Source organism: Sardina pilchardus, chromosome 15 (assembly GCF_963854185.1).
Source record: "Sardina pilchardus chromosome 15, fSarPil1.1, whole genome shotgun sequence".
NCBI lineage: Eukaryota > Metazoa > Chordata > Actinopteri > Clupeiformes > Clupeidae > Sardina > Sardina pilchardus.
The window spans coordinates 1,746,567-1,763,554 of record NC_085008.1 but is presented as its reverse complement, the minus strand read 5'-3'; the positions used below and the strand labels follow the sequence as shown (position 1 = coordinate 1,763,554).

Genomic DNA, 16,988 nt, shown 5'->3' with positions numbered 1-16,988 from the left:
ATGCTACTGTATGAGGCCTTGGTACAATATGCTACTGCATGAGGCCTTGGTGCAATATGCTACTGTATGAGGCTTTGCTGCAATGCTACCATGAGGCCTTGGTACAATATGCTACTGTATGAGGCCTTGGTACAATATGCTACTGTATGAGGCCTTGGTGCAATATGCTACTGTATGAGGTCTGTATGCTACCAAATAAGGCCTTGCTGCTTAAAGCTTGTTTGAGGAGGTGCACAAAGACAACTACAGATACCATAGATAAGTAATTGTTGTTTCATCAAATCATATTTTCTACTTTGAAGTATTGAAGGATGTAAATTAAAACTGGAAATACACAGACGTCTGCAAGTAGGTTTACAGTAAATTCATGTAGCTATTTACTGTATTACCTCTGACCTGCAACAATCTAACTCCGATTGTTGAATAAAAGCATGTCTTGTGTGTGTATGCGGGTAAGAGTTCGGGTAGGAGGCCCTGGCTTAGACACTGAACTAGACTTCATCAATTCATAATGATTCTAAATGCCAGGTTAATTCCAACACTTGATTGTGTTGAGAAGTCCAGTGAAATTCAGCAAAATCCAGTTAACTCAACTCATGTAAAGTCAGACAGTGTTTGAAACTTGCAACACCACACATGTCATAATGACATCACCTTTGATTAAGGTCAGACTGACATATGATGACACAAGGTGCATTTTGTGTAGAACAACAAATCTACTAGTTTTCTAGTGGAACATTTAAATGAATATTGCTTGAGATGAACACCTGAAAATGGATCATATCATGAAGTACATTAATTATATAATAATAATAATAATAATAATAATCTTTATTTATCACCTTTCATACACAGAATGCAGCACTAAGTGCTTTACATTTGGAACAGGTAACACAATAATAAAATAATCAGTCATTTTTCTTCATTGCTGTGGCCGTTTATGATCTAATCAGCAACATAACAGACTTATAGAAAATAGCATGAAAAGACATATAGAACATAGAAAAGAACATAAAGAACATGCAACACAATAACAGAAAATAATCAGTCATTCTTCTTCGTTGCTGTGGCATTTATGATCCATTCAGCAACATGTCAGAAATACTTGTATACATAGATATACTGTAAAGAGCTTTATATACTGTATCTATGCTTGTATACATAGATATACTGTATAGAGCTTTATATACTGTATCTATGCTTGTATACATAGATATACTGTATAGGGCTTTATATACTGTATCTATGCTTGTATACTCACAGTTTAGTCTTTGGAATGCATATTCTATTATATTCTACAGAGGGAAACTTCATGATTGTGTAGATGCTCCATAACCCTGTCCATCAATACAAATTTTACAGAGGACAACTGCAAATGATAGTAGATGATGCTGTAGTGTTACTGTAGGTGCTAGCCCCCCCACACACTGAGGGACATACACACACAGTACACACTGAGGGACATACATACACAGTACACACTGAGGGACATACACATACACCCTGAGGGACATACACACACAGTACACACTGAGGGACATACACACACAATACACACTGAGGGACAAACACACACAGTACACACTGAGGGACATACACACACAGTACACACTGAGGGACATACACACACAGTACACACTGAGGGACATACACACACAGTACACACTGAGGGACATACACACACAGTACACACTGAGGTTTAAGTTGCTTATAATAGAAGGGCCTGCTGCATGAATGTAGCAATATCTGCTGATCGGTCCTTTTAAAATGCTGTTATGGAAACATACAGTATATAATACTTATTGGAGTTATGTGGAGAATTCATTCATTCTTTCATTTGGTGATTATAATTGATGGAAAAGAGAAATGTCTAGAGTGTTTTTTCCTACATTCACATTTCCATACGGGAGTTTGTAAAAATTGCCCAATCTCTAAGTGCAGGTAGGAAAACAACCAACCACCCTGGTCACTGGTCCTAGAACACTCAAAGCATACGGTCAGGTTAACCTAACTTTTGATCGTGTTGCTCCATGGCATGGCCTGAACGTATGCTGCACAAAAAAGGGTCAAAATTAGAATTTAGTTAATGATATATTTCAGATAAGTCATGCTCTCAGCAAAATCTGGAGTATAAAAGGGGGCCGTGCTGGTGTTGCTCTTTACATCCACCACCGACAATGAGAGTGGTTGTGCTTGCACTGACTCTAGCCCTTGTGGGTAAGTTGACTCTGATTTTTTAATTCAGATTTAAAATTCAGAGTTAAATTAGAGTAGCACTGACATCAAAACTTTAAATCAACTTCTAACAAAACTCTTTTTTATTTGTTTCATCTTCTAGCGAGTCAACATGTTAATCTTGGTGAGTGTAAGCACTTGTTGACTTTAACATAAGGTGCTATATTAGACTAATTGGGGAAAAGGTTCAAATGCAATAGGTTCTCAAAAGCACCTATTTAACTCTCTCCGCAGCTCCCGAGTTTGCTGCCTCTAAGACCTACGTGTACAAGTATGAGGCGCTGCTTCTGGGAGGACTTCCTGTGGAAGGTGTGGCGAGAGCAGGAATGAAAGTCATCAGCAAGATTCTCATCAGCGCCGTGGCTCCGAACACCTACCTGCTGAAGGTGAGATAACACCCTATATTAGAACACCTACCTGCTGAAGGTGAGATAACACCCTATATTAGAACACCTACTTGCTGAAGGTGAGAGAACACCCTATATTAGAACACCTACCTGCTGAAGGTGAGAGAACACCCTATATTAGAACACCTACCTGCTGAAGGTGAGATAACACCCTATATTAGAACACTTACCTGCTGAAGGTGAGATAACACCCTATATTAGAACACCTACCTGCTGAAGGTGAGAGAACCCTATATTAGAACACCTACCTGCTGAAGGTAAGAGAACACTATCTTAGAACACCTACCTGCTGAAGGTGAGAGAACACCCTATATTAGAACACCTACCTGCTGAAGGTGAGAGAACACCCTATATTAGAACACCTACCTGCTGAAGGTGAGATAACACCCTATATTAGAACACCTACCTGCTGAAGGTGAGAGAACACCCTATATTAGAACACCTACCTGCTGAAGGTGAGAGAACACCCTATATTAGAACACCTACCTGCTGAAGGTGAGAGAACACTATATTAGAACACCTACCTGCTGAAGGTGAGAGAACCCTATATTAGAACACTTACCTGCTGAAGGTAAGAGAACACCCTATATTAGAACACCTACCTGCTGAAGGTGAGAGAACACCCTATATTAGAACACCTACCTGCTGCAGGTAAGAGAACACCCTATATTAGAACACCTACCTGCTGAAGGTGAGAGAACCCTATCTTAGAACACCTACCTGCTGAAGGTGAGAGAACACCCTATATTAGAACACCTACCTGCTGAAGGTGAGAGAACACCCTATATTAGAACACCTACCTGCTGAAGGTGAGAGAACACCCTATATTAGAACACCTACCTGCTGAAGGTGAGAGAACACTATATTAGAACACCTACCTGCTGCAGGTAAGAGAACACCCTATATTAGAACACCTACCTGCTGAAGGTGAGAGAACACCCTATATTAGAACACCTACCTGCTGAAGGTAAGAGAACACTATATTAGAACACCTACCTGCTGAAGGTGAGAGAACACCCTATATTAGAACACCTACCTGCTGAAGGTAAGAGAACACCCTATATTAGAACACCTACCTGCTGAAGGGAAGAGAACACCCTATATTAGAACACCTACCTGCTGAAGGTAAGAGAACACTATCTTAGAACACCTACCTGCTGAAGGTAAGAGAACACTATCTTAGAACACCTACCTGCTGCAGGTAAGAGAACACCCTATATTAGAACACCTACCTGCTGAAGGTGAGAGAACCCTATATTAGAACACCTACCTGCTGAAGGTGAGAGAACACCCTATCTTAGAACACCTACCTGCTGAAGGTGAGAGAACACCCTATATTAGAACACCTACCTGCTGAAGGTGAGAGAACACCCTATATTAGAACACCTACCTGCTGAAGGTGAGAGAACCCTATCTTAGTTCAAAAAGTGTTCTAAGAACTAAATGCAGTGTTCTTAAGTGTTCCTCATTACAAATTATTAATGAATGGTGAATTTTTATTGAATTAGCTTGCAGATCCTGAGATCTTTGAGTACAGCGGTGTCTGGCCAAAGGACCCCTTCGTCCCAGCCACCAAGCTCACCTCAGCACTGGCCTCTCAGCTTCTGATTCCCATCAAGTTTGAGTACGCTAATGGTGTGGTTGGCAAGGTGTTCGCCCCTGTGGGAGTCTCTGCTACAGTTCTGAATGTCCACAGAGGTATCCTCAATATTCTTCAACTCAACCTCAAGAAGACCCAGAACGTCTATGAGCTGCAAGAGGTGAGATAATAAGCAACTGATCATATCAATTAATACTCTGTCGTAGTTTTCAGATAATGTTCTGAAGTTAGTGAAACATGAATGTCATCGTGTTGATACTGTATGTCGTCCATCTTTGCTCTCCAGGCTGGAGCCCAGGGAGTGTGCAAGACCCACTACGTCATCAGTGAGGATGTCAAGGCCGAGCGCATCGTCGTCACCAAGTCCAAGGATCTCACCAACTGCCAAGAGAGGATCATCAAGGATTTGGGCCTGGCTTACTTGGAAACACTGGTCAGCAAAACTGAATCATTTAGTTCAGATCTGTCGATGTCTAGTGATGTAGGTCTTCTAATATATGATCGTACATACACAGGAAGCCAAGAGCCTGTCTGGAGCCGCAACCTACAGCTACATCATGAAACCAAGCGCCACTGGTGCCCTGATCACTGAGGCCACAGTGAGGGAGCTCCATCAGGTCACACCTGTTGCTGAGATGGGAGGAGTTGCACAGATGGAGGCCAAGTATGTCACATCACATCACGTCACGTCACGTCACGTCACCTCACGTCACATCACATTAAATCTCATTACATCACATCACATCACATCACATCACATTACATCACATCACATCACATTTGTCTGACGCTTTTTAACCAAAGTGACTTACAACATGGTAAACATTTTAAGCTTTTTAAAGCAATTCTAACAACAATTCTAGGAAAACATTAAAAGGTAGAGTGCAGTAAGAAAAAGTGTGAGTGCAGTTGTCCAGAGGGGGTTTGAGGCTGGGAATGACGGCCTCCTTATTGTATTATACTGTATATGATCCTATTACAGTGTGTATTACATGTTGCATGATCATTAAACATATTGATATCCTATGAAATAAAGGCCTTATAACTATATTTGCCCCTTTCCAGGCAAAGCTTGACCTTCCTGGAGATTGAGAAGACCCCTATTGTGCCCATCCACGCAGACTATGTGGCCCGCGGATCTCTGTTCTATGAGTTCGCCACAGAAATCCTTCAGTCTCCAATTCAGCTCCTGAAGATCAGCAATGCACAGGCTCAGGTACCAGCTTACAACTTTTCAGATAACCGCCTGGACACCGCACTGCCTCAACTCATTCTCAGATACTTGATCATCTCAATTCATTTGTCAGATTGTGGAGATTCTGCACAATCTTGTGGCCAACAACGTGGCCAAGGTCCATGAGGATGCTCCTCTGAAGTTCATCCAGCTGATCCAGGTCATGCGCGTGGCCAGCGTGGAGAACATCTATGCCATCTGGACGCAGTTCAAGGCCAGGCCAGAATACAGGTAATAAACGTGGGGCAGCCGAGGCCTACTGGTTAGGGCTTCGGACTTATGACCGGAGGATTGCCGGTTCGATCCCCGACTAGTCCACACTAAGAAACTAGAAAAGCACTCAGAGAGCGCAGCTACTTCCGCCTGTATTGTTCCTCCTAGGTTGTCATACATTTGAACCTAAACTATTCAGATCAACACCACATGGCCATACCATGCCATTACACCACTAAGTGAAAAACATATACGCTGTGGAATCCTGACGGTGTTAAGGATCACTCCCAAATTTTAATCGTTTCTTCCTTGGGTCATTTTCTGATCTTCCCTGAAAATGTTATTGAAATCCATCCATTACTTATTCAGTATTTCCCAGCACCTAAATTGCACATTGTGTATGTACATCTGCCGGCTAAATGAAGAGAGAACTCGTGTGCTTTAGACGTTGGATTCTGGACACCATTCCCGTTGTTGGAACGCCAGCTGCTCTGCAGTTCATCAAGGAGAAGTTCCTGGCTGAAGACATCAGCATTCCCGAAACTGCCCAGATTCTTCTGGCCGCTGTGCATATGGTTCCCGCTGATCTGGAGGTCATCAGACTGGTCAATGTAAGCCCACCAAAGCAGCATAGCCTATAATAAAACATTTATTTAAAAAGACATACTAATATGTATACTCTAGACTGGTCAATGTAAGGCCACCAAAGCAGTATAGCCTTTCATACAACATGTATTAAAAAAAAAACACACTAATATGTATACTCCATCAATCACACAGATCCTGGCCCTGCACCACAAGCTCCAGGCCAACCCTGTTCTGCGTGAGATTGCCATGCTGGGATACGGTACCATGATCTCCAAGTACTGCGCAGCAGTCCCTACTTGCCCAGCTGAACTCCTGAGGGTGAATATTTCCCTTAGTCATCAGAATAGTGCCTGAGTTTGCAAAGTTTTTTTGTACAATTAACAGGAAATATCAAACTTCTTTCTTAGCCCATCCATGAGCTGGCAGCTGAGGCTATTGCTAAGGCTGATATCGCTGACATCACCCTGCTAATCAAAGTTCTCGGTAATGCTGGTCATCCCGCCAGTCTTAAGCCAATCATGAAGATCCTCCCTGGGTTTGGTTCTGCAGCTGCCGCTCTCCCCATGAGAGTGCAAGTCGACGCCATCTTGGCTCTCAGAAACATCGCTAAAAGGGAACCCAGATTGGTGAGTCTACACTGCAAAAAAGGGGTGTCTAAAAACAAGATAAAAACACTAAATCTGAGGTAAACGGTACTCAAAACAAGGGAAGTTATCTGTCCATGCAGCAAGATCATTTTCTTGAATTAAGCTAATTAAATCTAGAAATAAGATTATAGGGTAACATTGAACACTTAAAATAAGAAATTAATTGTTAAAACAAGATAAACAACTCTTCTAAATCTAAGTTAAGTTTTTCTATCTTGATAAGATACAATAATTTGCAGTGAACTAATATGCCTATGCCAACAGGGAGAATTTCAACCCAAACTCTGGCTGAATGTCTAACTGTGTAGTGTAACTTGGTGTTGTAGATCCAGCCCGTGGCCCTGCTGATGTCTAACTGTGTAGTGTAACTTGGTGTTGTAGATCCAGCTGATGTCTAACTGTGTAGTGTAACTCGGTGTTGTAGATCCAGCAGATGTCTAACTGTGTAGTGTAACTTGGTGTTGTAGATCCAGCCCGTGGCGCTGCAGCTGTTCATGGACAAGGCCCTGCACCCTGAGCTGCGTATGGTGTCCGCGGTGGTTCTGTTCGAGACCAAGCCCACCGTGGCACTGGTGTCCACTATCGCCAGCGTTCTGAAGAAGGAGACCAGCATGCAGATCGTCAGCTTTGTGTATTCCTACATCAGATCCCTCACCAGGAGCACGGTCCCAGACTACGCCTCAGTGTAAGCGCACTTTGGCTTCTGAGTGTTTTTGCTTTCCTCATGAACCATAGTCAGTTCAGTTGTGTAACACGGCCATTCATGCCCATTGCAGTGCTGCTGCCAGCAACGTTGCTATCAAGATCTTGAGCCCCAAGCTGGACAGACTGAGCTATCGTTTCAGCAAAGCCATCCACCTTGACATCTACAGAAGTAAGCACATTTATATTAAGCCATCCACCTTCACATCTACAGAAGTAAGCACTTTTATATTAAGCCATCCCCCCTGTTCTGAAGTCAAGTTCTCTCTGCTCTAATAAGGTCCTGTGATGGCTGGTGCTGCTGGCACTGCGTTCATCATCAACGATGGCGCCACCATCCTGCCCAGAGCGGTAGTGGCCAAAGCTCGTGCCTATCTTGCTGGAGCTGCTGCTGATGTTCTTGAGGTGTGGTAAAACAACAATGTTCTCATAGAAATCTTCTCCGTCATTAATGGATTGAATTGTGTCTAACGTGTTCATGCTTCCCTCTCATTTGGAGTGAGAACTGAGGGGATTCAGGAGGCCCTTCTGAAGACTAACGTGTTCATTTTTCCCTCTCAGTTTGGAGTGAGAACTGAGGGAATTCAGGAGGCCCTTCTGAAGACTCATGTGCTGGAGGATCTGGAGGACGACAGGATCACCAAGATGAAGCGCGTCATGAAGGCGGTATGTAAAAGTGATGTCACTTTTCATCATAACTCACATTAAGCAGTTCTGTTGTGTTTACATTCTTGTCTTGTCATAAGTCATAGTTGATCTTTATAATAAGCAAAGTTGTTGCACTCTTCAGTCCCAGTTGTGTGTTTGTTGTGTTATGGCTGTATAAGCTACTGGATGCATATCATTTCCCTCTGGATGATATCTATCTATCTTGAGAATATTGAAAACTTAATATCTGACTGTGATACCATCTTATCTTCTTGAAGATTGCTGAATGGAAGGCCTTGCCAACTAGCCAGCCACTCGCATCTGTCTACGTGAAATTCTTTGGACAGGAGATTGCTTTTGCCAACATTGACAAGGATATTGTTAATCAAGCAGTTCAGGTATACAAAATGATCTTCCCAGTGCTTGTTCATGAGATGACACTGTCATATGTTTTTGGTTTGACTTTAGTATTTCACTGAAGTTAGTGTGGAAATGTAATTGTCCTGTTTATCTCTCCAGCTAGCCACCAGTGCCGATGCCAAGACCCTGCTGAAGGATGCCCTGCGGGCCCTGCAGACAGGAATCAGCGCTCAGGCCGCAAAGCCTCTTCTGGCTGCTGAGATCCGCCGCATCTTCCCCACGGCTCTCGGTGTGCCCATGGAGATCAGCCTCTACTCCGCTGCCGTCGCTGCTGCCACCATCAAGGGTAGGACACGGATAATTATGCAATAACCAGATGCGGACATCCTGCCTTCAGAAAGTAAAAGTCCTGCCAAGTATTTGATCCAACCATTTAGTAAACCAGCTCATTGTCCTTAGCAGCCAGGCAGATCAGATAATCACCTGTGTTAAGTGCACAGGTAGAAATAATATTTGGCAGGACTTTTACTTTCTGGAACCGGGATGTCCACCTCTGACAATATCTACCGGTAATGGCCATGATCGCTATATTGCAAGGCTATTTGTTTTGTAATCCAACACATCTACCCTTCATCCAATATCTACAGTGAAAGCAACAATTACCCCTCCTCTTTCTGAACCTCTCACTGCTGCCGAGCTGCTGAAAACAGACATTCAGTTGGAAGCTGAGGCCACTCCAAGGTACATCTCCGTCATACCTGTCAGTCTCTGTACTGTAGCCCTTCCAGTGAAACAGATGGTTTCAAGGCATTGTTTTGCTTGCTTGCTTGAATGCAACCTTAGAGTGATGTTGGCCTATTTAAGATAACAGTGTGGTTGTTGTGAGAGCATGATTTGACAATCTGTAAGAAAAGTTACATTACACCTAGCTTCACACCTCCTTTAGATAGCGCAGCAGTTTTGTACGAATTCTTGCTGTCAGCAGAGAGAGACGAATGTTTTAATTTTCCCGTATGTTGGGTTAGACAGACCTGTATGTTGGGTCAGAATGACCCGTATGTTGAGTTAGTAACCTGGGAAATCTCCCTTATGTTCAATGTTCAGTGTTGGCAGCTATGCTCAGTGCTTATGCAGTGCACCCGCTTCCTTATTTGGGCTCTGGGTTAACTGAAGTAAGGTGATTGTGCGTATAGGCTACCAAATGTAGATCTTGTAATATTTCTTTTCCTTCTTCAGCATCACCATGCACACCTTTGCTGTGATGGGAGTCAACACGGCCTTCCTGCAGGCTGCCATCATGGCCAGAGCCAAGGCTCTCACCGTGCTGCCTGCCAAGCTTGCTGCAAGAGCAGACATTCCCAAACTGAACTTCAAGATCGAAGCTCTCCCTGTTGTGACACCTGAGCACATCGCAGACATTAGGTAATAAGACCTGTGCTGAATGATGTGGAAAACAATACAGATATAATACAGACATTCATGACGATAAGCCTGTATGATTATTCATTTGTGCTCCTAGTGTGGAGACCCTGGCTATTGCCCGTAACATTGAGGACCTTGCAGCTGAGAGGATTACTCCAATGGTGCCTATTATTGCTGCACAGCGTATGTCTGCCGAGAGAGTGGCATCTATGTCTCGTAGTCTGGTAAGTCTTAACGGGAGCTGTTCTTTTCTTACTCTTTCTGACGCGCTGTTCAACAGTTTGAACGTGATTCTCTCTCTCAGTCCCAGTCCCAGTCCCAGTCCGCTGAGATCATCTACTCTGAGGCATCATCTGAACTGCTGAAAGCAAACACACCAATCCACAAGACCATCTGTGTCCCTGCTGCTCTCCTGGGAGTTAAGGGATGTTTCGAGTTCTCCTCCAGCAATGGTGCCCTCATCAAGAACATTCCCGTGCTCAACCTAATTGGGCAACACGCAGTTCGTGTTGCTGTGAAACCAGGTTAGGTTTTTTTTTGTTATACATGTATACATATTTATGTAATGTATTTCTGGAGGTGATAGGAGTACAGTATTCTGATAGTTCAACCCAAATCCATCTGTTGTGTAGTTGATGGCACAGTCATTGAAAGACTGGAGGTTGAAGTGCAAGTTGGACCCAAGGCTGCAGAAAGGCTTCTGAAGGAAATCAACATAATCGACGAGCAGACGACCGAGGGCAGAACCATTGTGTCTAAGCTGAGGAAGATCCTTGAGCCCGCTCTGAGGAACAGCTCCAGCAGCTCCAGCAGCTCCAGCCGTAGATCCTCCAGCTCCTCCAGCTCTTCCTCACGCGTCAACAGCAAGATGGCCGCCAGCTCCTCCAGCAGCTCCAGCAGCCTGTTCAGCTCCAGCATGTTTGGTCTCAGCAGCCTGTTGAGCTCCTCCTCCTCCTCCAGCTCAAGCTCCAGCTCATCCAGCTCCCGCATGTCAAAGGTCAGTTTGGGGGCCATCTCACATGGTGTCATTGATCAAGATATGTTTATATTTATGGCACAAGTTATTGCATCTTTTACTCATTGTTTGTTCTCTGTAGGCTTCATTCAAGGAATACCCATTCAAGAAATTCCACAAGAACCAGGTATAATCACTCTTGAAAATTAATAGAAAAGTATCTAAATATCAACATTTTTAAAATATATAGTATTGTGAAACATGTCTAACTTCAATATTTGTGATTGGATATCAGCACTTGGTCTCTCAAGGAATCTCCGCTCAGAAGCTCAGAAGCAGTGGAAGCAGCGCATCCAGCTTTGAAGCCATTTACCAACAAGTAAGGTCCATCAGATGACCCAACCCATCTACCAACAAGCATTACGGACATGATTTATTCAAGTTTGCCTTAAAGCACTGAAAATATACCAAACCCAATAAGGGGCCCTCAATTTGTAAATCAGACCATTCATTTTACCTGCGTAAGGGGGTCATTAGGTGTTAATTAGGGGAAAGGGGTAAATTCAGTAGGTTTTTCTCGACCATTGGCTTAATTGACCTTAATCAATGCACATTTCTACCTAAAAACTAGGTAGGAAGGCCAAATGTATGGCATTTATAAGGAGTGGAATTTACAGGTTTTGTAGTGAAGTAAGGTCTTATAATGCATTAACAATTTGCCAACAAGTAAGGTGCATGAAATGGCACACACCCCTATACTAGAGTTTGGTACTGGGTGGAAATGAGTGTCATTTTCAATCCATCCTTTCAGAACAAGTTCCTCGGTAACGCCGTCGCTCCTATTGTGGTGGTCCTGTTCCGCGCCGTGAGAGCTGACCAGAAGCTGCTGGGCTACCAGGCTGCCGCCTATCTGGACAAGGCCAACTACAGACTGCAGACCATCATCTCCGCTCTGGCTGAGACTGACAACTGGAAGATGTGTGCTGACGGTGTTCTTCTCAGCAAGCACAAAGTCATGGTGCGGTTCAGCCACAATTGACCCTTTTCACCATCTATCATCAGATCTGATCATTATTGTAACTGGTTAAGAGTGTGTGATGTTTGTGTTTCAGTCACAATTGACCCTTTTCACCATCTATCATCAGATTTGATCATTATTGTAACTGGTTAAGAGTGTGTGATGTTTGTGTATCAGGGTAATTTACCCTTTTCACCATCTATCATCAGAGTTGATCATTATTGTAACTGGTTAAGAGTGTGTGATGTTTGTGTATCAGGGTAATTGACCCTTTTCACCATCTATCATCAGATCTGATCATTATTGTAACTGGTTAAGAGTGTGTGACATGTTTGTGTAAACAGGGTAATTTACCCTTTTCACCATCTATCATCAGATCTGATCATTATTGTAACTGGTTAAGAGTGTCTGACATGTTTGTGTTATCAGGGTAAGGTTGCGTGGGGAGCAGAGTGCCAGGAGTATGCTACTATCTTGAAGGCAGAAGCTGGTCTTCTTATTGTAACTGGTTAAGAGTGTGTGATGTTTGTGTAATCAGGGTAAGGTTGCGTGGGGAGCAGAGTGCCAGGAGTATGCTACTATCTTGAAGGCAGAAGCTGGTCTTCTTGGTGCAAGCCCTGCAGCCCGTCTGGAGCTGGAATGGGTGAAGATCCCTAAAATTGTCACCACCTATGCAACCAGGTACTTTGTCATTAATTTTAGTATTTATAAAAAAAATGGTCAGGCTATGATATGAAATCCAGGAATATTTTTGAACATTTTTCCACCCAGGCTGGCTAAGTACATTTATATACTGTATTTATATTTTTATATATGCGTATATTTATATACACCCAGGCTGGCTAAGTACATTTATATACTGTATTTATATTTATAAACAGTATATGCATATATTTATATACACCCAGGCTGGCTAAGTACATTTATATACTACATTTATATTTATAAAAATGCATATATTTATACACACCCAGGCTGGCTAAGTACATTTATATACTATATTTATATTTATATTATATATATGCATATATTTATACACACCCAGGCTGGCTAAGTACATTTATATACTATATTTATATGTATATATATATGCATATACTGTATTTATACACACCCAGGCTGGCTAAGTACATTTATATACTATATTTATATTTATATATATGCATATATTTATACACACCCAGGCTGGCTAAGTACATTTATACAGTGGGTATAGTAAGTATTCACACCCATGCTAAAGTTGACTAAAAAGAGGAATATAAAATCAGCTTTTGAGAATTGATTGTAATGCCTTAATTCAAAAAATTAGTAAAAATCAAACCGCTAAGGACACTAATTTTCTTTGTGATTGAAGAATGTATCGTAAATAGATAAATGTTCTTCCTTAAATACAGGTTGCATAAGTATTCAACCCCTATGTTAAATTCCCATAGGAGCAGGAGGATTTTTTATATGTTTTTATTTTTAAAGGCCAGCTATTTCATGGATCCAGGATATTATGCATCCTGATAAAGTTCCCTTGGCCTTTGGAATTAAAATAGCCCCACATCATCACATACCCTTCACCATAGATAGAGATTGGCATGGTGCTTTTTCCAGTTAGCCTATTAGCCTGTTTGATTTGCATTGAGCTCAATGAGCATCAAACAGGCTAATTGGCTAACTGTAAAAAGCACCATGCCAATCTCTAGCTATGGTGAAGGGTATGTGATGATATGGGGCTATTTTAATTCCAAAGGCCAAGGGAACTTTATCAGGATGCATAATATCCTGGATCCATGAAATAGCTGGCCTTTAAAAATAAAAATATATAAAAAATCCTCCTGCTCCTATGGGAATTTAACATAGGGGTTGAATACTTATGCAACCTGTATTTAAGGAAGAACATTTATCTATTTACGATACATTCTTCAATCACAAAGAAAATTAGTTTCCTTAGCGGTTTGATTTTTACTCATTTTTTGAATTAAGGCATTACAATCAATTCTGAAAAGATGATTTTATATTCCTCTTTTTAGTCAACTTTAGCATGGGTGTGAATACTTACTATACCCACTGTATACTATATTTATATTTATAAAAATGCATATATTTATACACACCCAGGCTGGCTAAGTACATCCCAGGTGCTGCTCTGATGGCTGGAATCACTGTCAACAAAGCCAAGAACAGTGAGAAGGAACTGGAACTGACTGTTGCCATCCCTACTGAAAGGACAGTCAATGTGATCGTGAAACTGCCAACGGTAAATATCTCCAAATAGTCTCATACTTATTTTCAAACGAATGAATCATGCTGATGTCCAAATAGTCTCACACTTATTTTCAAATGAATGAATCATGCTGATGTCCAAATAGTCTCATACTTATTTTCAAATGAATGAATCACGCTGATATCCATCTCACGACATGTTGTGCTTGTCTAGATGACTCTCTCCAAACTGGCCCTGCCTCTGCCCATTGCTCTGCCTATTGGAGCTGATGCCATGATAGCCAATCCCGAGGAGAACATCCTTGAGCAGCTGCACTTCCTGTATTCCAAGGCCACCGCTGGTAGGAACACACAAATGAAAAATTTGAAAAATGTGTGGAACTGTGTGACTCACTTTTGGAGCCTGCACATTTACACGAAAAAGAAAATATGAAATAATTATAATATAATACAAAATTTACTTTCAGCCCAGTGTAGTTTGGTCCAGAAGAAACTGACCACATTCAACAACAGGAAATACACAATTGAGATGCCCCTCTCCTGCTACCAAGTGCTGGCACAGGACTGCACCCCAGAGCTTAAGTTCATGGTGTTGCTCAAGAAGGACCAGCTTACCCAGCAGAACCACATCAATGTGAAGATTGCTGATATGTGAGTATTCCTGAATACGGAATGTCCCATTGCATCGTGAGGGTATACTGTAGCTCCGAATGCTAATGACTTTGCTGTGACCTTCTGCAGGGATGTTGACCTGTACCCAACTGGCAGCGATGTGCTGGTGAAGGTTAACGGTGTTGAGGTTCCCATTTCCAACCTTCCCTACCAACATCCCTCAGGTAAACTGAACATTTTTACTTTTCCATTGATCCAATAATGCTTGATATTTTTCACAACAGTGTTCTATAATGCTATGTTTATGGCTTTAGTCCCAATCCAGATCAGACAGAAAGCTCAGGGCCTGTCACTGCATGCTCCTCGCCTGGGTCTTCAGGAGGTTTACTTCGCCAAGGACACATGGAGGGTAAATATAGCTCAAATGTCACATCAACAGTGTTTTTAGAAGAAATACGAGGGGATGAAACTCAATGAATCTGTGTTCTTTAGGTCAACGTTGTGGACTGGATGAAGGGCCAGACTTGTGGTCTCTGCGGTAAAGCCGATGGAGAGACCAGACAGGAGTACTCCACTCCCAGCGGTGTCCAGACAGAGAACTCCGTCAGCTTCGCCCATTCCTGGACCCTTCCAGCTGAGAACTGCCGTGACAGCACTCGTACGAAAAATGCCGGTCAACATTTATCCAAAGCTTTGGCAGGGATGTTCTTCTCCTAACATGTCTTGAAATGCTGTTCTTTTTGTTTCAGAGTGCCGTCTGCAGCGTGAATCTGTGAAGCTGGAGAAACAGATGGTTGTGAATGGCCAGGATTCTACATGCTACTCTGTTGAACCAGTGCTTCAGTGTCTGCCCGGGTGCCTCCCAGTGAAGACCATGCCTGTCACTGTTGGATTCCACTGCTCTCCCTCTGGTGAGTCTTATATGTCACTTGGTGGCTAAAGAAAAACTAAAGAAAAACAAATGTCCTAGTTGATCTAGAGAATGATGTTGTGAAGAGCAGGCTTAACTGAACCTACCCTTATTTTCCCTTTCTTTAGTCCCCATCATCCGCTCTGTGGATCTTAGCAACATCTCTCAGAAGAGTGTGGATCTGATGGAGACTGCAGAAGCCCATATGGAATGCCAGTGCAATGCAGAGTGTGCATAGATTGTTTTAAATTCCAGTCCATGTATTTATCAATTAGATCTATCTGTCCCTGTTGTGATTCTAAACCCCATGTATGCAGTCAATGCAAGTTCTGAAATAAATAAACATTGAGCACATAAATTTGCAATTTCATCCATTTTGATTTTGTGCCAATATGCACATGGTTTATCAGTTAGTCAGCCAGTCTGGTATAAGGTGGTTTTACAGCTGGTATAAGATGGTTATAATATACTGGTGACCAGCCTGCCAAGCTTGGCATTGTTGGTGTACTGAAAGATGGTCATGGCGGTTTTGTAGAATGACCATCATAAGCTGGCATGGTACATCTTGGGGGGTACGTCCGACAAGCAAAACCAACTGAACCATGAGCTGGGTAAACCAGCTGATATTTTTTCACAAGAGTTTTGCTGGTCTAGCTGGTTAACCATCAGGGTGGTCAGACAAGCTGGTTAAGAAGCTGGTCAACCAGCAAACCACCACATAAAGAGGTTAGGGTCCCACAGAAGAATCAGTTCAAAAGGTACAGTACTGCAGAGGAGCTGAGGTCAGTACTGAGGAGGAGCTGGGGTCAGTACTGCAGAGGAGCAGCTGGGGTCAGTACTGCAGAGGAGCTGGGGTCAGTACCGCAGAGGAGCTGGGGTCAGTACTGCAGAGGAGCTGGGGTCAGTACTGCAGAGGAGCTGGGGTCAGTACTGCAGAGGAGCAGCTGGGGTCAGTACTGCGGAGGAGCTGGGGTCAGTACTAACTGTGTGTTCAGACCAAGAGCGACTTGAGCTTCCAAAATCGCTCAAGACGCCCTGTAAAGGACGCCGTGGGAAGCTTGAAAGCTTTGGCCGCTCCTGGCCGCTCTGACGTAGTAGCATTCTATGTTCGTTGAAAGTCGTTTGGTCGCTGAACCGCGTCATAGCTCATTACCATAAAGTTAAACCACTTTCAACTTTCTCTAGTCGCTCAAGACGCCCAAAACGCGACGCCGACGGATTGGTCG

General features: G+C 42.8%; 1 protein-coding gene across 1 annotated transcript; it reads left to right on the top strand.

Annotated features, from left to right (window-relative positions):
* Positions 1–2,165: 2,165 nt before the first annotated feature.
* On the top strand, positions 2,166–16,120 carry LOC134101862 (vitellogenin-like). Its single transcript, XM_062555712.1, has 34 exons — positions 2,166–2,217; positions 2,339–2,359; positions 2,470–2,621; positions 4,151–4,402; positions 4,529–4,675; positions 4,758–4,906; positions 5,308–5,458; positions 5,550–5,707; positions 6,135–6,300; positions 6,470–6,595; positions 6,685–6,903; positions 7,392–7,609; positions 7,701–7,798; positions 7,907–8,031; positions 8,188–8,292; positions 8,553–8,672; positions 8,794–8,980; positions 9,282–9,375; positions 9,871–10,056; positions 10,154–10,280; positions 10,361–10,580; positions 10,689–11,053; positions 11,154–11,198; positions 11,307–11,390; positions 11,823–12,029; positions 12,568–12,710; positions 14,136–14,274; positions 14,455–14,581; positions 14,708–14,891; positions 14,982–15,076; positions 15,167–15,261; positions 15,345–15,510; positions 15,602–15,763; positions 15,891–16,120. Exons 1-34 carry the CDS (start codon positions 2,178–2,180, stop codon positions 15,998–16,000), a joined length of 4,983 nt encoding a protein of 1,660 aa, XP_062411696.1. The 5' UTR covers positions 2,166–2,177; the 3' UTR covers positions 16,001–16,120.
* Positions 16,121–16,988: the final 868 nt, after the last annotated feature.

Excerpts from the sequence above, each read along its gene's own strand:
- LOC134101862 (XM_062555712.1), top strand. The coding sequence starts at position 2,178 with ATGAGAGTGGTTGTGCTTGCACTGACTCTAGCCCTTGTGG. Across the intron at positions 6,596-6,684 it reads GCCCAGCTGAACTCCTGAGG|CCCATCCATGAGCTGGCAGC; the intron begins GTGAATATTTCC and ends CTTCTTTCTTAG. Across the intron at positions 8,293-8,552 it reads TGAAGCGCGTCATGAAGGCG|ATTGCTGAATGGAAGGCCTT; the intron begins GTATGTAAAAGT and ends ATCTTCTTGAAG.